The 24,912-nt window shown below is 42.0% G+C and overlaps 1 protein-coding gene and 1 non-coding gene across 2 annotated transcripts in view; both read left to right on the plus strand.

Annotated features, from left to right (window-relative positions):
- The window catches only part of ATP10A (ATPase phospholipid transporting 10A (putative)), a 181,637-nt gene that overhangs the window by 79,962 nt on the left and 76,763 nt on the right, over positions 1-24,912 (plus strand). Inside the window, exons 3-6 of the mRNA XM_040336320.1 lie at positions 3,517-3,602; positions 7,190-7,296; positions 8,878-9,009; positions 22,406-22,536. Of these exons, the coding sequence (XP_040192254.1) occupies positions 3,517-3,602; positions 7,190-7,296; positions 8,878-9,009; positions 22,406-22,536 (456 nt within the window). The remainder of the gene's footprint in view (positions 1-3,516; positions 3,603-7,189; positions 7,297-8,877; positions 9,010-22,405; positions 22,537-24,912) is intronic.
- On the plus strand, positions 19,966-20,099 carry LOC120929766. Its single transcript, XR_005747467.1, has one exon. It is a non-coding gene; the product is annotated as a small nucleolar RNA SNORA57 (small nucleolar RNA).

Below are 24,912 nucleotides of genomic sequence, written 5' to 3' on the forward strand. Positions count from 1 at the left end.
TTTTTATATTTGACCAAAAATTGGATAATCCTATTACGTTTTTGTGCCCCCTAAAATTGGAACTACCACTACTTTTATTCTCTAGGGTGTCTGCTTTGAGAAATGTATAATGTTTTTAAACCTGTGCAAAAAACAAAACTGCTCTGGCAGCAAAAGGGTTAAAGGAGAAGTTCACCTTCAGGAACTTGTTACATATTCTACCTGCATCCTTGGAGACACTTGGCTATCATTGTTCTTGTGTAAACACGCCACTTTTACTTTTAGGCACCTTTCACATCTAGCGTAGTGGGAGCGCACTTTTTTTCGGTGCATTTTTCCCATGATGCGCATAAGACTATCGCTTTCCAAGGGCTGACCTACACGTGGCAAGGTAGCTCATAGGACATTGTGTGTATTGCAGTTTGCACTTGTGCGCTTTTTCACACTGCAAAATGTGTTTGCTTGCACGTTTTGGGGTGCCATTTATCTAATTGCACTGAAAGGACGACTAGTTCATTTTAAGTGTATAAAGGTGACCTATACAATCTCCCTTACATTTACCAAAACTATCCATTCATGCAGGCCCTTTCACTGCATAGTTTATGGTAGCTCAGATTGTATGGTAAGCTTGACCCGCTTCCCCTGTTTTCAGTACTACAGCTCTGCTCCACATAGGCTGCTAGCCGACGCTCAGCTACTTACTGCACACTCTGAATGAAAATAAAATAAAGTGAACTTGGCCTTTAAAAATCATCTGTGCAGCTTTGAGAATGTTATTATTTTTCCTGTACGCTATTTGGGTCCCTTCAGAAGCCTGGATAAAAATTCTTGGGCCTGTTTCCACATGGGTTTCACACCAGCTTTAGCAAACGGCAAGCTGTATTTCCAGATCTTTCAGCAAGCTTTGTTCTAGTATTTAAAGTATCATTCAACTCCAATTTGTATATCTTGATGGGCGTGCTGATTGCCACTTTAAACAAGCTGCTTGCAGCCTTTAGCTAGCTGTTTGAAAGCCCGTTGAAGCTTTCTAGGAGCTTGTTTAACCACCTACTGACCACTCACAGTAAAATATACTGCAGGCAAAATGGCGCACCTGTATGCCAGCTGATGCAAAGAGGAAAAGCATTACACATTTTAGGCACAGTTGACCCCTTGATTGCCCTAGATGTTAACTCCTTCAGCCGGTGTCATAAGTAATGAGTGATCAGTGATAATGCTGCACATTGAAACTGTAGTATCACTAGTCGTGTCAGTTGGTGCCAGATTTTCCTCTACCCCATCACAGTCCTGCTAGAAGTCTCTGATCACCACCATTACAGTAAAGTGTCAACATTTTTTTATCTCCTCTTATTTATGGGGAAATTGGATTTAGTTTACTTACTTGGATATGTCTTTAATTCATTTTTGTCTTTTTTTTTTTGTTAAATGCACAGTGGTGATCAAATGCCATCAAAAGAGCGCTCTATGTATGACCTATATAAGGCTGTTTTCCTTTTGGAAATGAATCAACTAGCTTTTTGTGAAACTACACCCACTTCCACCTGCACATACATTATTCCCAGAGTTATTACAGTACAGTGCGCTTAAATGTAATTTTGTTTCTTGGTGTTTTTATTGTACTTTTAACACATTTTGTCCTTTTCACTTCCAAACGATTAACTAGGCAGGTGTAAATGTGCCACTAAAAATAAATAGGCCGTACTCATTTGTTTTTTAAATTGGTATACTTCTCCTGTCAATCATATTTGTGTGCCACTTTGCAAAAGGTTGTATTCAGCTTTTATAATTTGTTTGGTACATTTATATTGCCATTAACCAATGTTTTAGTCTACACAAGAACAGAACTGCTAATGCAGTAAAAAGGGGAAGAAATAAAGGATTGAATCCTTGTACTGTAAGCAGAATGTTTACAAATCCTCAAAAATATGTTGGTTGTTTTAATAATGGCTTCTTTATTAATCCTTTGTCATGATAAATGAGCTTGAATTAAAATCGGATTAAAAAAAAAAAAAAAAAAACATTGTGGAGAAAAAAAAAATGCTTGGAAAATGGTGACACCGCAGCTTGGCACAGAGAGTTTGCTGTACTTGGTACCATGGGAAAGTCTGTGTACAATAAATCCCAAGAATCAAATCTTCCAGGCACCTTGCGCAGTTTACTTACTAATGCTTGGTAGAGGTACTGACGCAAAATATATATATGTGTGTGTGTGTGTGTGTGTGTGTGTTTTTTTGTTTTTTTCTTTCAACCAAGCGTTCTGTTCATAATGTGACAGAACCTTTTTATTGGTGACTGTTTAGATGGTGGGGCCTGGTAATAACGCCAATAAAAGCATGCAAGCAAAATTGCTGCAATTGGGACCATCATTTTAGGCCTGATTCACACTTGTGCAGTTCGCTTTTTTCAATACACATCTTTAAACAATTGAAGTCTGTGGAACCAAAAACCCCCCCAAAAAAACCTGGCCCGTTCCATAAAATGCACAGATGTGAACTACATCCATAGAAAACCATGTTAAATGGATTGTAACGTGTTTCTGCAAAACTGAATATGCACTAAAAAAATCATAAGTGTGAGCCAGGCCTTACACCAGTGTTTCTCAACCTTTTTCCTGTCAAGACACCCTTAATTCTGCACAATCTCTCACCAACTTTAAAAAACAAAACAAATTTTATATAATGCAGCAGCATCCACATTCGTATGACACTGAACATTAGAAGCGATTTATTCTTCCAAAGCAAATACACCATTGCACACGGGTACTGATTTAGTATTCCAATTTTTCTCTTCTCCCTCAGTTTCTCCCCCTCACTCAGGTAATGTGTCCCCAGTATTGGAGAGGGGAAGATGCGTGACAAACAAAGATGTTGGGCAGGTGCCCGATGACCTCCTTATCAACCTGATGATGTCATTGGTTGTCAGGACACTGGAGCTAGCAGGATGTAATGGTGTACAATGAAGACCTGTAGCTTCATGTAACTAATAGGCAGGCTTGGGCATTTTCTAGGCATTTTGCCAAGGGCACACCTGAAGGCACCCTGGTTGAAAGGCTGATTTAGTGCTCTTTCACACTGGCGGCCCGTTCAGGTCTGCCTGCCAGGAGCTCCATGCTCCTATATGGAGCCGCAGATGTCAGCGATGACTTGTCCGCTGACATCCGACCCGCTCCGATCTGCCAAAGTGTGACGGAGGAAAAACCTACTTTTCCATCCGTCATCGGATCGGGTGAACAGCACCAATCAAAGTAGCCTTAGTACCATGTAATTCTAACCAATCGGACGTCTAAACAATGGCTGCGATTAGCATCCAGCTCTCCTTCCTCTCGGACACATTGTGGGTTGACTTGCTAAAACTGGAAAGTGAAGCTGTGCATAGAAACCAATCTGCTTCTAGGTGTTTGTTCAGTTAATCTTTGAAAAAAAATAAAAACAAGTTGTGCTGTGACAATTGTGCTGTCTTATTTTCACATGAAGTGAGTGAAACAGAATTACAAATACTTGTGTTAACTTTTTTTCTTTTCTCTTCTTTCTCTTAAAGGAATCAGAGTTTGAGCCTTTGAAATTCAGAAGTGTTATTGAATGTGAGAAGCCAAATAACGATTTAAGCAGGTTTCGTGGTTACATGTAAGTATCGTATTGCTATGTTGTACACCTGACTGTATCTGTTTTCGAATATAAAGACAATTTTGAAAGACTTGGAAGAAGAATTCCAGATTTAACTCATTCCATACCAACTGTGTTTGCACTGTAATTATCTTGCCTTCTCTGCTGCACTGTTTTCCTTTGTTGAAGGCAGTTGCACAGACACACATCTTGGCTAAAGATGCCCAGTCTCCAAGACCTACTGACTCATTTAGACTCTGAATACCCTCTTGGCTAGGCTTTTATCACAGCTTCTTATGTTTGATGCATACAACGTTTTTTTTATCGAACTAGTTTCATCTGGATGAAAACGTTACTGCAGTTTCCCCAACACACTAAATCCTACCTAGAAACCAGGACCTGCAGTTACCCATGGTGTGTTGCTCTTTGTGAATGCAGTGTAGTAATGTGGTGTTTTGAGGTCACACACAAACTTTTGCAGGTGCATGTTTAAAAAAAACTCCCAACGTATTTCCATGTCTAGAAAGCAAGAGGATGTGTGTCTAGACATTCATGGAAGTGTGTGGCAGTATGCTTGTACTCTACATGTAAATGCTCATTCTCTTTTGTATTAACATTTGACCGCGCATGAAGAGTAAGGTTATCCTTCGTGAAGTTCTTTGAATTGGATTTTAAAAGTATGGGATTACAAAAAACAAACATTTAACCACCGCTAGCGGCCGAAAAAGGGTTAATACCGAGGTATTACCGCGCTTTCCCATTGATTTCAATGGGAAGGAGCGGTGAACACACCACTCCTATACCGCGGTAAAGATGCGGCTAGCAGGACTTTTGGAGCGTTCGTGCTAGCGCACCGCTTCAGTGTGAAAGCCTTCGGGCTTTCACATTGAAGACTACAGGGCATTATTTTTCATGCGGTATAGCAGCGCTATTTTTAGCGCTGTGCCGCATGAAAAACGCCCCAATGTGAAAAGGGCCTAACTTTGAGGGGACAGCAGGTTATACAAACTGTACACTCACTACATTACATTGTAGCAATACTTCATTTCTTTAGTGTTGTCACATGAAAAGATATATTTACAAACATGTGAGGGGTGTACTCACTTTTGTGAGATACTGTATGTCTGAAAGGGGGTGCTGTAGATGAAGACAAACTGTCCAGCTTTGACCATAGTTGAATATTTTCCTTGCTAAAGGTGCAGGCCATTTACCTGAAGCCAAACTGTAAAACTTGAGTTTGCATCATTCCTTCCTTGCTTGGACATTGCTAAGAGTCCTAGCTCTTACAGTTCACCTCCATTGTCACTGGAGTGAGCTCTTTCTCTGATTCAAACCCTCTCACATGCGCTTTCTCTCCCCTGATGTAGCAGCTCTGATCTGTGATGATCGAATATGAACCAGAAGAGCTTGGAGTCGCGTTGCAAAGTCGTATATCAATAGAAGACAGGATGTGATCTCTGGGAGTCTTTTTTTAGTTGGGGTGTGTAAATGGCCTACACCTATTGCAATTATTCAACTTTGGTCAAAGCGCTAAGGCAGTTTTCTGGTAAAGGCCAGCTTCACATGCATGCATTACATTAATACAAAGCATGACAATGCACCATGCGTATGTTGGCACATTGCAGTGTCACCCCTTTGTGCTAAATCAACACACATACATTACAGCACAGAACAATGCATGGCAAGGCTTTGCACAGGTTTGAGTTAAAGTAAAGGCTGCAATAACTTGCCTTGAATGAGAGGTGTCTCCTGTACATCATAGAAGCTGTGCTACTGGAGGATAGGAGGATGGATGAAGGTGTGTGTGTGTGTGTGTGTGTGTGTGTGTGTGTGTGGTGTGTTTTTTTTTTTTTTTTTTTTTTTTTTTTTTTTTTTTTTGGGGGGGGGGGGGGGGGGCCGGCTTGGGGGTGAAAAGCCTCAACATTTTTGATGAGTGCTCGTCACAGGTCCATTGTCTCGTTTTAACCCCCACATCACTGGAAGATCACCGCTGAAGCGTTATTGGTAGGGGTGGGTCAGAGGTATGAACTGTTCCAGGGACAAAGCAGCCACCAGCACAAGGTGTACTTCTCATTCAATGCAAGTACCGTCCCTTTTGCTGATTTAAAAAAAAAAAAAAATGAACTAAACTTGAGCTTTAACACTTAGGAAAGTGAGGCTAAAATACGGACATGTGAATGCCACCTCTGGCCTGAATTTTTATTTCCACACCTCAGAAAGCAGAGCAATGGTTTATCACAAACGGCTCTTTCCATTGGAACACTGCACTGGAATGTGAATTCCAGAGACTTCGGATTGTTTGCTTTTTGTAATTGCACATATGACTTGCATCAACTGGATTGTTCCCTTTCCTACACCCTTTGGGCACAGACCAACAGATGGGGGTGTGCTCTGGGAAATGGGCTCAAAAAAGAGATCCCTTTGCCAGGAGCCCTAAATCGTAGAGCATCTTTGATAAATGCAAATCATTAGAATGCTTCTCGTTGGTTATTAAAACTTTCCTAAGGCAAAATGTTTCTTAAAACATTGCTTTTTGAGTGGTGTAAAGATGTTTGCACTCTGGATGCCTCTGCTAAACAAAGTATCAAATGGTCAACAACAAAACAAATTAATTGGTATCATCTGAGGAATTTAATATCTTTCTTTCCAGCTGGCATATACACTGCAGTGTAAATATCAATTAATATTAGGGAGTCAACCCATCAATCAGTTTTTATTTGGTGCTGGAGATTTAAAAGGACAATTTGTGAATTCCAGCAAAGGGCCTCGCTAATTAAAAAAAAAAAAAAAGTAACACTGGTTTCGGATAAAGAAGTTGGTAGACCTAAACTCCAAAAACAGATTTGCTACGTTTAAGGAACATCTAAAACCTATTAAATAACTCTGTCTGAAATTCCCCCAGAAAAATAGAGGTGCCCTTCCTGAGATAAAACTATGATGCTGTAGGCACATTGACATATCTGCAGTGTGAAATCTAAGACACTGCTGCCTCTGACCTAGTGTCAGCAGATGTAGATGTATATGAAACCACTGTAATGCCTGCATTATCAGTTTATCTTTTCACCATACATCCTAATGAAATTTCACCACTGCTGGAGAAAAAGTTTCAGCCTGTTTACATGGCTGGATATATTGTGGTATGACGCAATAAGCAGTGGTAGAAATCGCCTAGATGTGCAGAGGAAAGGCTGTTAAAGAGTGTGGAATTATGCGCCTGTATTAATGGCACTTGGTGCTCTCTCTCTCACTTTATTTTTTATTTTTTTTCAGATCTGTTTTCATTCTGAAAAATATATTGTAAAATGTAAACTAAACGTACACTGCTCTATAAATACAGGGCAGTTGGAAAAGGACGTGCATGCAGCGTCAAGCAAAGTGACATTTCTCCTGATGCTACCAATGCTATGGCACTTGAAAGAGCTGATTTTAGCAGATTATAGTGCTTTTTACTAAACATTGTGACTGGATGCAACTGTTAAATCATCAATGTCTTGCAAGACTTGTACCAGATGTAGGATTGAAAAACTATAGCTACTAGTTTGTTATATTTTATGATGAGATTCTTGAGATGATGACTTTATGGCATACCCTACTTTTTTATATTCTAGGGTTCATAAAAATGGAAAGAAATCTGGTCTTCACAAAGAGAATCTCCTGTTGCGTGGATGCACTCTGAGGAACACCGAGTTTGTCTCTGGCATTGTTGTCTACGCAGGTACTGATTCATACTAATGTATGCCACTTTCGAAAACAAAAATAAAAAAATGAATTTGAGCTCTCGTGTTGGACTCAAATTGTCCATGTAGATGCAGGTTAAAGCATAGAAGTTTTTTTTGGTTTTGGATAGAGTGGGAAGGAGTTAAAATTTCCAGCAGGTTTTTATTGCAGTCTGTTCCCCTTTTTTGAATGAGTAGATTTACTTTCCACTTGTTCTGGTGATTGTCTCTGGGACTTAAAAGGCTGAAAGTTTTTATGTACTCTTTTTAATACATTCTCCCTCTTAAGATATCAGGAGAGGAAAAGAAAGGGAGTCTCTTGAATGGGGCACAGGGCTTGGGGCCGCTTCACACCAGCACATTATGTGGGAAAGCCGTGTTCCTTGTGCATTTTCCTGAATGCATTCAAAATGGACTGCCTTTTTTATCTGCCGTGGGTGCCAATACTTCAACGGCACCCAAATTGCAGATCACAAGTGCAGTGCGTTTGCTGGCAATGGCTCAAACTGATTGCATTTAAATGAATGGGCTGCAAAACGCACGGTAGAGGAAAATACCCATGATCTGACAGAAATGCAATTGGCTGTCCTGTGATGGGTTGGCAGTGCACAGCTTTTTGTGAACTGTGTTGTCAGCCCTGCCCAGTGTCTTTTAGACCCCTTTCACACTGGAGGTGTTTTTCAGGCTCTTTAGTGCTAAAAAAAATAGCGCCTGAAAAAAGCCTCGGCTGCAATCCCAGTGTGAAAGCCTGAGTGCTTTCACACTGGGGCGCTGTGCTGGCAGGGTGTAAAAAAAAAAAAAAAGCAGGACAAACTCATTACAAGCAATATTGAGAGGCTTTTGCAAAATGACATTAAACACTGCTACATACTTTATAACTGACTGCAAAACTTAAAATAAATATATATAAATATAAAAAATATATATATATATATATATATATATATATATATATATATATATATATATATATATATATATATATATATATATATATATATATATATATATATATATATATTCTATTCTATTCTCGGTCACAGGAGTACACTTATTTCTGCACTCCTGTGACCAATATTTAGCTGACAGCGGGCTAAAACATCACAGAACTGCTCCAAGCTCTGCAGGCATCCTAACAATGTCATTATCCACTCGAAAGCTTGCCTGGCAGATAGCCATACCTCTAATGTGCCACTGAGAGCCTGAGCCAGGTACTCCCACCCCCTCCACAACCCTACAGTGAGCGCTGGTTGGGCAGTGGCTTAGTCACCGCTCTCTGATCAGTGAATACTGAGAACAGCGATCAGCGGTCATGTGATCGCTCAGTTCTTGGCCTTTAAGCCAGGGGGACAGCTGCAGCATTGTATGTATGTTTTCTTTCTAGCCCACGTTTCTCCTTTTAAGGAGAAGGAGCCAACATATCTTTTCTTTATGGCAGGTTAGCCTTAATTAACCTTTAATTTTCTATGTTTAGCCTATAAGCTATATTTTTAGCCCTAGATCCACATAACAGAAGAATTATATGGGCATTTCATCTTCATGGATAATTTTTTTTTTCTTTTCTTAATGTAAATTTAAAGGTCATGAAACTAAAGCTTTGTTGAACAACAACGGACCTCGCTATAAACGTAGTAAACTTGAGAGACAAATGAACACAGATGTTTTTTGGTGTGTGCTAATTCTCCTAATTATGTGCCTGCTCTCTGCTGTAGGTAAGAATTTCTTTTAATTTAAGGCTTCATCTGCTAAATGTTACTGCACTTGCCATTTATATTCTGTACCGCGGACACAGCACTGCCTGTTTGCAAATTCAAATATCTATTTTATAGCAATTAGGCCGCATTCACACCTCAGCGTTTTGTCGCATGAAGCGCCAAAACGCTAGAGGGGAAAAAATACATTATTCTCAATGGAGATGGTTCACATCTCCTCCACTCCAAAACGCCTGAAGCTCAAACAAGTTCTGGACCCTTTTTTTTTTGTTGCGCGAATCGGGCTGATTTGGGCGTTTTTGAACGTTTGTATTCCCATGGAAACGCTTGATTCAAGCGTCTAGCGCGACAACGAGCGTTTCTACGGGCGTTTTGTCGCTTTAATCTGTTCTGTGAATATTCACCCAGGAAGAAGACAACAAAAATCTACAAACATAGCAACAATTGATGAAAAAGATGAGCATTTTTCCTATTGGCTAAAATAAAAAACGCAGAAGTTCAAAAACGTCAGACAACGCTGTATACAAACACACGAATATGTGTTAATACGCACAACAAAACGCCGGGAAAAAACGACCGAAAACGCTACGCTCAGGTGTGACTGCGGCCTAAGGTGCAAAGCAATAATTTTTTCTTTTAGACGACACAATGAATTTCTGACCAAAAAAATGTGCTTGTGTGCTTATGTTATAAATTTGACATGCTTGCCTTTTTTGTGAAGGCTTTCTGCAACAAGGAAGCATGCTCAGAGAAGGCATTACAGACACAGAGCTGCAATGTCCTCATTGACAGAAGCTGCATTCTGTATTCATTTTAGCTCACATTGTTTAGTCTTGTGCATTATGAAATTCAGCTCAAACTACCCATCGTCCAACTATAGTATCCTGCCATATCCTCTCTATGCACAAGACCCTAACTGCCATTGGGCATTGGCCTTTGCCTTAGATCAGGTGTGCTAGGCAGGACTAGTTGGGGGCTGTGTTGCCATTGATGATCAAATTAATGGTAAAAGTATGCCTACCAATACCTCTGCTAACAGGATCTCATGGCAGTTGAATTCTATGCTGAGTTTTGAATTCAAACAGCCCATATCTCAGATGTATGATCTGGAGTTTAACATTATAAACCAGACACAGAAATGCATGGGAGTGCAGGATATAAATACGCTGATTTTTTTTAACTGGATGTCTTTATCGTTCATCACGGGACACAGAGCAATCGTAATAATGACTATATGCGTTATACACCACCTATAGGTGAATAAACACTCCTTAATGGTCAAACAGGAAGTCCTCCCCTATATAACCCCTCCTACACAGGAAGGACCTCAGGTTTTTTTTTCAGTGTCTGTAAGGTGGTGGTCCCTGATGTGATGCACATGATCTTGAAGCATACTTGGAGGTCTGTATGGTTCTATTTAGAATTGTGGACTTCATTGGGATCCATTCAAAAGAGCTGTCGGCCAAAATGGATGGTACCTGAGCCTCATTGGAAGGAGAGAAGATTCCTTGAGGTGTCAAATTTGAACAATAATACATATCGCCATATTTCATCTATATACAAACATAAAAGCATTAATGACACATATCCATAGGGAAGGATTATGGGTATAACGCCTCTTAACTTCTCATTGTTTTAGGAATAAATGCCAAGATACACAAAGATGTATATATTAGATAAGAGGTACATGATTCTAATAAAAGATAATATAAACAAGATCGGTTTAAAACATGCTGGATACAAAAGCTTGACAATTTCTCTCCGCCTCGTTCAGCGGAAGAGAGACTGCATTCTTTGGATGTTGTCCGGGCAGTCTAGGTTTATTTGTCTAGATCTGGGGAGATCCGAGAAACAGACTCCTTTTTTTGTTTTACCAAAAGGACCCAAAAAGGGGTTCGTCAATTGATCATTCAGACCTACGGTCTGAAACCTAAAGCCGCTCCCTTTAGGGTGAGAGCTCATTCTACTAGGGGTGTAGGAACCTCCTGGTCTTTTCGCCATCAGGTATCTGTGGCTCAGATTTGTAAGGCTGCCACCTGGTCTTCAGGTCATACGTTCACAATTGCTATTTTTTGGCAGGGTGTTTCCCTCCCCTCAAGGCTATTGCTCTTGGACGTCCCAGCAGGTAATAAATATTAGCATAACTCTGTGTCCCATGATTTATGAAAAAGAAAATTGGATTTCTTTCTTCGTCCATGGACGGATACTGCTTCCTAAATCTTGACTTGTGGGTTATGTTCCTGTTCTATAGGAGGGGTCTCTGCGTTTTTTACCGCAATTTTTTTTTCAGGTCTAGGGTCACCAATGTAAAGCGCCCAAATTCGAGCGACAAAAAAGGGTCCAGAACTTGTTTGGGCTTCAGGCGTCAGGCGTTTTTGTAGTGGAGATGTGAACCATCTCCATAGAGAATAATGTATTTTTTCCCCTCTAGCGTTTTGGTGCGTCGCGCTTCAGGCGACAAAACGCTCAGGTGTGAATGCAGCCTAATGGGCACTACACCACATGAGTTGGTTAGGACAAATCATTTTTTCTGTGAAGTCTTTATATGAAAGGCATGCAGTCTTCTGGATTAAAAGTTTTGGGTTATTTTTTTTTATAGATAATTGTTCTTTATTTTGTATTGTCTGGCATTTTTCCTTTAAAGTGGTAGTAAACCCCTCTTGGCCATTTTTACTTAGTTACGCCAATATCGAGGGTTCCCTGTAGGTAGAATTTAATATCTCCTAAACGTGCACCATTTAGGAGATATTCAGCCTGCATGCAGCCAGTTATGTCACTGTAGCATGCGCTCTGAAGGTTTGGCATGCCTTGCTGGACCTTCAACGCTTTGTGTTGAAACTGAGGGCGCATGCATCCGGTGAATGGCGTCATTGCGGCTCCAGCCAATCGCATAGCCGGTGCATGCGGACCCAGAAGAAAGACCAGGGAAAGATGTCAGCCCTCTCAGCAGTGATAGTACAGTGCTGGAGGGCTTCATTCCAAGGTGAGTATTTCACAATGTGCTAGTATGCGATGCATACTAGCACAATATGCCATTAATTTGAAGTTTTTTATTTTTTTTTTATTTTAATACACAACAGCTGCGATTTACAACCGCTTTAAATTATTCATGGGCACCGCCATGCCTGTGCATGTTTTTTGACAGGTGACGTAATGGCACCTTTTCTTCCTTGAGATGGAACTCATAGTGCTTTGTCCCGGCATGTTTCACTATTCAAATATTATAATCTTATGCTTATTTTTTTTCACGCCGCTTATATTTAACAATACACATTGTCATAGGTGAATATTTTAATAAATTATAAAGTTTACTTAAACCTTAAAGTGCAAGTTCACCTTTACACAAAATCTAAGGTTAACGTACTCTGGACCCCCTCGCACCTGGTCCCGCTGACCTGGAGTCCGTCAATTGCCCGTTCTGACAGATCGTATAGCTGCTTTTCCTGTCCGTGGATTCGAAATCCCATCGGCTATCTCTCGTCTTTGCCTGTGGTGACAAGCCGAGCTACACGGGTTCTGAATGGTTGGCGCCGACCAATTGGAATGCCTCCTATATGTACCTCTACGATGTACGTTTAGGAGATTGAACTGCGGTGTGTCAGTGCGGGTGCTCGCTGGACTCCAGGTCTGTGGGATGGGGAGGAGGGCCTGTGTAAGTTCACATACAGATTTTTCTGTAAAAGTTAACTTGCCCTTTTAAGTATTTTATCCTTGTATTAAACATCTCTAAGGCCCTTTCACATGGTGGGTTCTCTACTCCTCAGCAGGGGATCAGCTTATAGATCCCCTGCTGATCGTAGCAGAATAGGCGGATGACACTTCCACCAAAATGGAAAAGGACAGATTCCCTTCTTTTTATATTTTTTATTTAATTTTTTATATAATTATTAATTGGACCCTGATGTAGGCAGGTGTAAATGGACACAAGTCTGTTTACAACCTCCTGACCATAGGGATACATGGACCTTCTAATTCGGGTTTGCATGACAGGCAGACTTGATCAGCACAGCTGTGTGACGGGGGCCTTAATTCTAAATTGCGGAACACAGTATATGGTAATGAGGTGCGTTGGGTTATGGTGCTGCCTTCAGGGGATTAGCCGCTGGCAAAACAAAGCTGTAAGGACACCCCAGTATTAACCCCTTGCACTCCCAGCCTGCCTTAGTTTGTGTCCTAGACGAACAGACGTACATTCTCCTGAGATACTTGATTTTCAATTAAGATTTTGGAATTTTCTTTGGTTGCTACAAAACCAGAAGGTGCTCATCTTGGTCTTTAGTTCAGTTGATCCTCCACATTGCCTTCAGAGACGTACCCAAACTTTACTGAGAAAATTCAAAGACGGCCTATAATATGTGTTTTGACACTGAACTTTGTGATGGGTAATCACTTGGGACCTGGGGTACAACACATTAAGTTACAGGTATAGAGATTTACTGCACCTGCTGGTGGGGGCTTGTCCCTGAAGAACCCCTAAGGAGTTTGCACATCGGAGGTGCAAATACATTGTGGATGGAACATTATCCCCTGGCAACACCACTAGATTTTAGTCTCTGCCCATTGGCAGAAAAGGGGCTCTGTTTCATTGGGGCTAATGCTGGTTTAGGCCTTTTTGGTCACAAGTCGGGTTTGGAATTCGGCACTAAACCAATTTTAAACCTTTATGCCATGCTTCTTCTGGGTGTCCACTAGAGCTGTACAATTAATCGTGATCTCGATTCAACCCCCTCACAATCTTAAGCCGGCATTTTCACCATTCATGTAACAAGTGCAGAGCAGTTCTCTGCTCACTCACAGCTGTCAAAAAAAAAAAAAAACAATCAGGCAAATGTTTATTAACCTTGACGAAAGAAGATTGGACGGCTGCACACCCATATGATGCAGATAAAAGCAGCTTTATTAAAAAAAAAATCTGTAAAAACAGGCATATTGGCAGGGGGGAAAAAAGGTTGACACTTTGTTAAATACGTGGTTTGTCAAAATGCGTCCAACTTTTTTTTTTTTTTTTCCTGCTAATGTGCCTGTTTTTATTGATGTTTTTTTGCATAAAGAAGCTTTTATCTGCATCATATGGGTTTGCAGCCGTCTAATCATCTTTCTTCATATTTGTACTCTGCAGCAATAACAAGGCACCCCCGTGCATAGCTGGATTGCCGAAACCATCATTGCCGGTTCACCTGGAGCAGCAGGATTGTTTTTACTTCTGTTTATCAACCTTCCTCAGCACTGAGAGATAAAAGAAAACATTGTATAATTTTAGTTCTTTTAGCTCAAATGAATGAACTTTGGTCTGCAAATGAGGTCAGTTTACCCATTTAAAGACTAGGCATTTTTGACACTTGTTGCTTACAAGTTAAAAGGCTGTATTTTCTGCTGGAAAATTACTTGGGACCCACAAACATTTATATATGTGTTTTTTTTTTTTTTTTTTAACAAAGACTCTAGAGAATAAAATGGCGGTCGTTGCAATTTTTTTATGTGCAGTGGTCTTTTTAAACACAATTTTTGGGAAAAGGTACATGTGACGGTATTACAATGATATCCCCGTCAACGTTCCCTTCTTCCCATAACGAAAATCACCCCAATATTCCACGAGGAGGAATATCCCTGGGGTCGCCCAGAAAGCCACACATGAGACAAGCTTACTGCTGGAACAACACAGACTTTAATGGTTTTCTTCTCAGCTTTTTATACAGTCCAAGACATTCAAGCAACAATTAAATCTCAACCCCCCCCCCCTAATCACACACTTAGGCTAATTACTAAAACATTCTAGACAGGTCGGCACCGACCGACAATTATCATGTCTAATCACTGCACATTCCTTAAACAACAAACCACCTTCACACACTTGAGTTTCCTAAGCAGACGTTTCGTCTGCTTCCAGTTTGACACCTATTAACACCTCTGAGAATCACTAGGTTTTTAGACAGGGTTATCACACAATTAAAGGCCTTTCAAAAGCTAGCCTTATTTAACATATGAACAGTGTTCACAGAGAGATGAATCACACATGAACACCTGTTACCTCTAACCCACAGCATTAAGTTAGCAGGGAGCATTAGACTGAAGCACATAGGTAAAAAGTCCTTCACAATGGCCCCCCCTTTTCTCCCTGCTCCGGCAAACCCAGTTGGACCTTCCCTGGTCCAGTAGGGTTGACGGGTTCAGAGCTTTCAGTCCGAGGTTAACTCTGTTTGGCGTAACTGACCTCCCTTGGCAACTGCTTCCGACTTAGGTATGTCACCGGGTCGTCAGATCACACGCCGGTCAGTCCAAGTCTTTGTGCGATCTGCAGAGTCACCAGAAGTCAGTGTGAAGACGGCGAATGGGTCTGTGCGCCGCCATCTAGGTGTCCCGCTATGGGAGGGGGCAGGTTATGGCTCTGAAGTGACAATCACAGGAGATTCATAAAAAGAAAGTTATATTTGTTGAAATGCTGTAGCACTGGTGCTCAGAGTCCGGGGGGGGGGGATCAGTGCCCCATAGGGTCAGCCACCCTCTGCTCCCTCCGCAGCCGCCAGTTCTCCTCTTTGAGCTTCTCCAGCTCCATCTCCAGTTCATGGAGCCTGGGGGGGTCAGCCTGCTGTGACCTCAGGTGGTCGTTCTCCTCCTCCATGCGGCTTATGCACTCCTCCAGCTCTATGTACTCACGGATCAGCTCCTGCTTGCTCATGTCCTGCAGGCTCTCCACGTGGTCCTTAATCATCAGGAACTGGGTGGTGGTGTAAGGGGCCACCGGTGGGCCCTTGGCGAACATCTCGGCCCGCATCTGGGACGCCCGCTGCGACTCCCTCTCCTCCAGTCGCTTCTTCTCCTCCCAGGTCAGCTTGTTATACGGCTTCCAGGACCTCTTCTTCTTGGAGGGTGGCCGGCGGTGCCTCTTCCTGCCCAGCTCCCTCCAGGGCCCCTCCGGCTCATGGCTGTCGCCCATGACCAGCTGACAATGGTGTTCCCTGTTGTCCGTAATACCAGATTGTACCGTGAGGACTTCGTAAATGGTGGTGTCCAATGGTTCTTCCGGACCCAGCTCCTGGAGATCCCAAGCCGAGTCTACACAATGGGCTGCTGCTGGTGGGCGGTACCCAGGTTGAGACCAATTTGACATGGTGTTGTCGTTCATGGGGCAATTCTGCTTGAAGTGACCCAGCTGTTTGCACCGGAAGCAGCGTTGTTCGTTGTCCTCCTGGCGTGGATAGCGAGGGCTAGATGTCACCGGTCTGTTAGGAGGTTGGTATCTAGCGGTTGGTGGGTGTGAGGGCGCCGTTGGTCGTGGAGGTTGTTCCTGTGGTGTGACCTGGTTCGTCTTGCGAGTATCCGCATATTCATCCGCCAACTTAGCGGCCTCTGGTAGAGTCATGGGCCTGCGATCTCTCACCCAGTCTTTGACGTCCGTCTGGATGTGATTGTAAAATTGCTCCAGGAGCATTAGTTGCAAAATGTCCTTTGCGGTGGTGGCCTGGCTGCTGTTAGCCCAGTTAGAGGCCGACCGGGACAACTGGCATGCCCATTACGCGTACGAGTCTTTCGTGGTTTTGCGTGAGTCCCTGAACTTCTGTCGGTGGGACTCTGGGGTTACTGCATAACGAGCCAGGAGCACTTCTTTAACCCGGGCGTAGCTATGGATATCCTGATCTGGCACGGTCCGGAAAGCATCAGAAGCTTTGCCTGACAGTTTGCCTGACAATATTGCGACCCACTCTCTTCTAGCTATTCGGTGCAGGTTACATTGTCGCTCAAAATCTGCCAGGTAGTTATCAATTTCACAGTCCTTTTCATCAAAAGCTTTAAAAGCGCTAAACGGAATCTTCCTTGTGTCTGCTGTGCTGTACTCACTGTTTGGAGAATGTGCGGCTGCTTGTTGGACTGCTGCCAGTTTTAACTGTAGCTCTGCGTCTCTTATTTGTTTATCCTCCTGTAGTTCGGCGTCTCTTATTTCTTTAGCCTCCTTCGCTAACAGGTCCATCACTTTCAGCACCACATCCGTCGTTGGGTTCGGGCCGAACCATGCTAGCTTCTCTCTCATTAGCTTGTTGGCTGGCGATTCCTCCTCCTGAATCACTGGTGTCTCCATCTCTTGTACTGCTGGCGTTGCTGCAATCCCGTCCTCCTGGTCTATCTCCATTGATTGTGCTATGATGACCCGCTTGGTTTTGTTGCTAGCAATCCTTCCACGAACTTCCAGTAGTTCTTCCAGTGTCTGCTTGGAATCCGGGTGTAAAGGGGAATAGAAGGGAAAATCCCACTGCTGCCAACCAATTGTGACGGTATTACAATGATATCCCCGTCAACGTTCCCTTCTTCCCATAACGAAAATCACCCCAATATTCCACGAGGAGGAATATCCCTGGGGTCGCCCAGAAAGCCACATATGAGACAAGCTTACTGCTGGAACAACACAGACTTTAATGGTTTTCTTCTCAGCTTTTTATACAGTCCAAGACATTCAAGCAACAATGAAATCTCAACCCCCCCCCCTAATCACACACTAAGGCTAATTACTAAAACATTCTAGACAGGTCGGCACCGACCGACAATTATGTCTAATCACTGCACATTCCTTAAACAACAAACCACCTTCACACACTTGAGTTTCCTAAGCAGACGTTTCGTCTGCTTCCAGTTTGACACCTATTAACACCTCTGAGAATCACTAGGTTTTTAGACAGGGTTATCACACAATTAAAGGCCTTTCAAAAGCTAGCCTTATTTAACATATGAACAGTGTTCACAGAGAGAGATGAATCGCACATGAACACCTGTTCCCTCTAACCCACAGCATTAAGTTAGCAGGGAGCATTAGACTGAAGCACATAGGTAAAAAGTCCTTCACAGTACACTTCAACGAATTTAAAAAAAAACTTCACAGTAAAGTTGGCCCTATTTTTTTTATTTTTTGTATGATGTGAAATATGATGATACGCTATCAGTATCGTGATCTTTATTCTAAGCCAAAAAAATAGTGATTTCTAATTTTTTCCAGAATCGTGCAGCTTTAGTGTCCACTAAGGGTCACACTGCACAAACCAATCTGCATGCTCTGGAAATGGCATTTATTGACTGGAACAACCTTTCTGGTCACCCCCTCAGCATACCCACACCTATGATCCTTCAGGACAGTAGTTGGGCTATTCCAGTGACAAGTCACAGTTGGTATTAGCCCCTTCTGCAGTATAGTGAGCACCTCCTGTGGGAATCGCTCACTTGCATGCTTAGTATGGTGGGTCACAAAAGCAAGGGCAGCAGTCATGTGGGCTTTATAATACCCCAAATATGCTGTGCTAATCAAGCTTGCATATAAATATCTTTTAATGTGTATTCCAGAAATAAACAAAAGTGTCAAGTCCTATATTTTTAATGTTTCCAAAAAGCCAGATTGTGCATATAGTTGAACAGAATTGAAACACTCTGAATTCCACTCCGCGTGGCTCTCCACCACCTTGAAAGCACAGCAGAAGGCTTACTAGATATACAGCAGGTATAATAAGTATTGAACAAGCCACCATTTTTTCTAGGTAAATGGATTTCTAAAGGTGCTATTGACATAACATTTTCACCACGTCGGTAACAACCCATGCAATCCAAACATACAAAGAAACCAAAATAAGTTCATAAATTAAGTTTCATATGTAATAAAAATGGAATGACACAGGTAAATGGTATTCAGCACATGAAGAAAGGGAGGTTCTAAAATATACCAAGACACCAGCTGAAATCTATCAGTAATTAGAAAGCAATCCTGCCCCTTGTGAGTGCAAATTAATATCAACTGGTTCAGTCTCAACTGATGGCCTTTAAAAAGGTGTCGCATAAGAAACATCTCATGATGTGTAAACGCAAAGAGCTCTTTCAAGACCTTTGCAACCTTATTGTTGCAAAACAATACCGATGGCATTGGTTACAGAAGGATTTCTCATTCCACTCCGAAGGATTTCCAATCTTCTGAATGTGCCAGTGAGCACTGTTGGGGCCATAATCCAGAAGTGGAAAGAACATAATTTCACGATAAACTGGCCCACGACCAGCTGCTCCTCGCAAGATTTCTGACCGTTGAGTGAAAATAATTATCGGAAGAGTTGTCTAAGAGCCAAGGGCCACTTGTAGAGCGCTTCAGAAAGACCTGAAATAAGCAGGTACAATTGTTTCAAAGAAAACTAGAAGTAATACACTTAATGGCCATGGCCTGTATGCACGCTCACCACGCAAGACTTCATTGCCGAAGAAAAAGCATGTTAAAGCTCATTTAACCACTTCAGCCCGGAGGATTTGGCTGCCAAATGACCGGGCCACTTTTTTTGCGATTCGGCACTGCGTCGTTCTAATTGACAATTGCGCAGTTGTGCGATGTGGCTACCAAAGAGCTTTCTTCTGGTGGTATTTGATCACCTCCTGTGGTTTTTATTTTCTGTGCTATAAGCAAAACTAGAGCGACAAGTTATAGCGTTTACATAATGGGGGAACGTTTTTTTTATTTTTTATAAATGGTCATGCTAGTCATAGCATGACTAAGCACTAGTTTCAGTGCGAAATGTGTCAGCAGTCGGGTTTTATTTTGCTGTGACTTGTAGTGCTGTCCTTTTAACTGCTTGCCGACCAGCTGCCTTATAACGGCGGCAGGTCGGCTCTGCTGGGTGAGATCACGTAGCTATACGTCGTCTCCCACGAAAAATATGTAGAAGCATACGTATCGGCCTAAACTGAGGAAATTTTTTATATATATATATATATATATATATATATATATATATATATATATATATATATATATATATATATATATATATATATATATATATATATATATATATATATATATATATATATATATAATTTTTTGGGGGGATATTTATTATAGCAAAAAGTAAAAAATATCCATTTTTCAAAATTGTCGCTCTATTTTTGTTTATAGCGCAAAAAATAAAAACTGCAGAGGTGATCAAATGCCACCAAAATAGTCCTCCATTTCTTGGCATGCTGGGAGTTGTCAGTACCCCAGTGTGTAATGTACGGAGGTAGAGAATTCCCGGTGCTATGTCTTCGGTGCCAGCTTTTACCATGAGCTGGTTCTATCCTCAATCACTGGGACAAGCAAAAAACAAAAGTTGCGATGATGCCATTTTTTCTCTAGGGTCTCTGTTAAAAAAAACATATAATGTTTGGGGGTTCTGAGTAACTTTCAAGCAAAACGGTTATAATTTTTACATGTAGAAGAGAAGTTTCAGAATTGTCCTGGGTGGCAAGTGGTTAAAGTTACTTTTAAAGGTCCACTTTTAGTGCTGGTTCCCAACGGATGCGGTTCGGTGCGCTTCTTTTTTTCTGCACTAAAAATGCAGGGGCTCTAGTTTACACCGGTGCAGTCAGTTTCTGCATTGGTGTGAACTGGGGCCATTGGAATACATGGGAAACGCTGTGCGGGGAAGGGGGCGCGCAGAGCTGCATCTGGTGGGAACTGGCTCTTTGAACTTCTATAAATCTGCAGCGCTGCCTTTTTCAGGGGGAATGTGAATGCATTCTTCTAACAAGCATGCCCCTTTTTTGTTGGGGGGGGGGGGGGGGGGTATTTGCTCATAAAACATATTGCTCATTGTTTTTTTTTACAGTAACTAAAGCATGTTTGTTGCTCCTGTATTAAGTTATTGCTTTGGAAGATGTTTTAATGGGGAAAAAAAAATGCCACCAAAAGAAAGCTCTATTTGTGAGAAAAAAAGACGCCGATTTTGTTTGGGAGCCACGTCGCACGGCCGCGCAATTGTCTGTTAAAGCGACGCAGTGCCGAATCGCAAAAAGTGCTCTGGTCTTTGACCAGCAATATGGTCTGGGGCTGAAGTGGTTAATAAAGGCTTCAATTTGTTCAGAGTGCGGCTGTCCAGAGACAATTTTTGTTCCTGCTTTGCTAAGTGCATTGCCTGCACCTGAGTTATCTGCAGCAGGGGATATTCATCTGGGTTCCCACCTAGAGCGGCTACTCCCTTTTCCCTATATATAGTTGTAGGGTGCAAATGTTTTTTGGAGGTTATAGTGAAGGTTATTGACGGATGCCTGAAAACTTCCTAATGTCTCTAACTAGCTTCAGTAAATTTTGTTGCTGGATAGACTCATTTTTGGAACGCAGGTGAATAAACCTGTATGAAATTGGTTTCTAATTTTCCTTAGCGGTATTTTTAGAAATAATACTTGTTATAACCCTCAAAATATTTTATTCAGAACTTTTTTTTTTTTTTTTGCCTAGAAGAATTACAATGTATGATTTGTAAGGTGCCTACAGTTTGCACAGCACTTTTTAAAATGAAGGGAGACGGTTACAATACCGGAGACCAGTTCGTTATAGTCAATTTAAAACGGGGTCTCTAAACTTTTTTTTCTTTGAGGGTCATTCTATATTTTGCACGTATTCGCAGGCTGGAAAAATCATTTAGAAATCCACAGTGGAAGAATAGAATAGAATTTGACTTGCTGCTGACAGCGGGGCTGGATGGTGCTCCTGTATACTTTGCTGGCACCTAAACTCTTCGCTTCATGTCCCCATTCATCTGTGTCCCTATTGGAGTCTCCCCATTTAATTTGTGTCCCCATCACTCATCAGTCTCCCTGCATATTTGTGTCCCATTTACAACACACCTCGCCTGCATATTTGTGTCTCCATCAGAACCAGCCCCCCCCCAGATGTTTGTGTCCCCATTAGAACCATCAACACCCACCCCACACACATTTGTAACCATCTCAGTTCCGCGGGCTGTACTTTGGCAACCCCTGATCTAAAATGTCATATAAATGCATTTCTTAGCACAGCCGATGCCCAGGTGGTACTACCAGATGCAGCTGTTGTGTGTGTGTGTGTGTGTGTGTGTGTGTGTGTGTGTGTGTGTGTTTTTTTTTTTTTTTTTCTAGGAATCCTGTTAGCCAGTACCCAGCTGTCTGACCATTACTAATCATTGTACTGTCTTAGGTTTGGTGAGTTCCATCTGATTCATTACCTAGAGAATGCGTAAGCTAATAAATAACCTGCTGCAGATCCTGATCAGGCATTTTCTGCAATGAGGCAGCAGAATCCAAACCTAAAACCATGTGGTGACCTGTGGTATAGTTGAGGGTATGCTATAATATAGATATTATATATAGATATAAAAAATCTATATCTAGTTGTTGAGTTTAGAAGAAAACCTAAAAAAAAAATCATTGGCTACATTATGCCAAACAGTTAGTGGCTTTTATTCCGGGTTTTAAAACATGCTGGTACATGAGCCACCTAACATTCCTGTGTTAAATTTCTTCATAGTAAAAGAAGGGCAACAGCAACTTATGCCATAGTCGGCCTAATTTCTGCAGTAAGCATTGCTAATTTAATATGATTTTTACTTCTATTTAACTTTTTTTTTTTTTTTTTTGTGGGGGGCAGGTCATGCACTATGGGTATGGCAGTATGGAGAGAAGAGGCCAGTGTTTGATGTCCTCGGAACTGATGGAAATTATGTGAAGCCCCTGCTTTCTGCAGTGTATTTATTTTTCACTATGATCATTGTTTTACAGGTAACTTTTTGCAGTCTTCTGATAAGCTTATGTTAAAATTTTAATTTTCAATACTTTTCATTTTGCTCTATTTTATGATTACCATTGAACACAATATGTAGTAATAAAGGATCACAAATTCATTTTTCTATAAGCATACCTAAACTTTTTACATCAGTGCCATTTAAAAAAAAGGAAAAAATGTTAAATGTATACCTGCCAACTTCTAATATTGAATTTTTGTTCTATCTATATATAAAACAGTGGGCAAAATAAGTATTGAACACGTAAAAGATTTATCTAGAAAAAAACGATTTCTAAAGGTGCTATTGACATGAAATTTTCATCACGTTGCTAACAACCCATGCAATACATACAAAGAAAGTCTTTATGTATTGCATGGGTTGTTGGCTACATGATGAAAATTTATTAAAGAAACCAAAAGAAATAACTTCAGAAATTAAGTTGTGTAATAAAATGGATTGACACAGGAAAAAAGTATTTAACACATGAAGAAAGGGAGGTGCAAAAAGGCATGGAAAGCCAAGACACCAGCTGAAATCAAAGTAATTGAAAAGCAATCCTGCTCCTTGTCAGTGCAAATTAATATCCGCTAGGTCAGTGTCAACTGATATAGCCTATAAAAAGGTGGTTCATTACCAAGGTGTCACACAAGAAACCTCTCATGGGTAAAAGAAAAGGGCTCTCAAGACCTTTTGCAACCTTATTGTTGCAAAACATAATGAAAGCTTTGGCTACAGAATGATTTCTAAAGTGGAAGCAGAAGTGGAAAGAACATCATTTCACCATAAACCGACCATGGCCAGGTGCTCCTTGCCAGATTTCTGACTGAAAAGAATTATGAGAATTGTCAGAGCCAAGGGCCACTTGCGAGTTAGCAGGTACAATTGTTTCAACGAAAACAAGAAGTAATGCACTCAACCGCCATGGTCTGTATGCACGCTCACCATGCAAGACTCCATTGCTGAAGAAAAAGCATGTTGAAGCCTGTTTTAAAGTTTTCTGCACGACATTTAGTCAAGCCTATGAAATACTGGGAGAATAGTCTAGTCTGGTCAGATGAGACCAAATTGTAACTCTTTGGATGCCGTAATGCATTTTGTTATGTTACAGCCTTATTCCAAAATGGGTTAAATTGTTTTTCTCAAAATTCTACAAACCATACCCCATAATGACAAGGTGAAAAGTTTGTTTGAAATCTTTGCAAATTTATTACAAATAAACTAAAAAAAAACACATGTACAGAAGTATTCACAGCCTTTGCCATGACGCTCCAAGTTTCCACTGATCATACTTGATGTTTCTACAGCTTGGACCCCATACACACTGTTAGATTTTCTGCAGATTTTTGCCTTTTACATATCCCAAAACCATTTAGTGCAAGGGCCTACAGTAGGTGTTTGTGATATTGTGTTTTTAGCACGACAGCATCGCGCTGATTCTCGGCGACATGGTGCCGAGATCTCGCACTCACTGGAATAGTGACAGCACATTCCAGCAAGCGCGTCATAGAAGCGACGGGAGATCCGACTTGGATTCCCGCCAATTCTACACGTGTGCGGCGTTTGTTATGAATCCTGAGGGGGAAGTCCCCGCCGGATTTTAAATAAAAATTCGGCATGGGTTCCCCCTCAGGAGCATACCGGGCCCTTAGGTCTGTTATGGGTTGTAAGGAGAGCACCCCCTACGCCGTTTTTTCGGCGTAGGGGGGTCCCCCTACAATCCATACCAGACCCTTATCCAAAGCACGCTACCCGGCCGGTCAGGAAGGGAGTGGGGACGAGCGAGCGCCCCCCCTCCTGAGCCATACCGGGCTGCATGCCCTCAACATGGGGGGGTCGGGTGCTCTGGGGCAGGGGGCGCACTGCGGGGGGGCCCCCACCCCAGAGCACCCTGTCCCCATGTTGATGAGGACAGGGCCCCTTCCCGACAACCCTGGCCGTTGGTTGTCGGGGTATGCGGGCGGGAGGCTTATCGGAATCTGGGAGCCCCCTTTAATAAGGGGGCCCCCAGATACCGGCCCCCCACCCTAAGTGAATGGATATGGGGTACATCGTACCCCTACCCATTCACCTGCAAGAAAAGTGGTAAAAATACAAATAAACCACACAGGGTATTAAAATATTTTATTAGTCTGCTCCGGAGGCCTCCCCTGTCTTCTTTAGCTCTTTTACCAGGGGAGGCTTCTTCCGATTTCCGGGGGTCTTCTCCTGCTCTCCGGGGTCTTCACCGCTCTTCTGTGACGTCTTCTCCGCTCCGGGGGGTCTTCTCAGCTCTTCTGTGACGTCTTCTCCTCTCCGGGGGTCTTCTCAGCTCTGGGGGGGTCTTCTTCTATGTTCTCCGCTCTTGACTCGGCGCACCCCGGTTCTTCCTCCC

This window comes from Rana temporaria, chromosome 2 (genome assembly GCF_905171775.1).
Source record: "Rana temporaria chromosome 2, aRanTem1.1, whole genome shotgun sequence".
Taxonomy (NCBI): domain Eukaryota; kingdom Metazoa; phylum Chordata; class Amphibia; order Anura; family Ranidae; genus Rana; species Rana temporaria.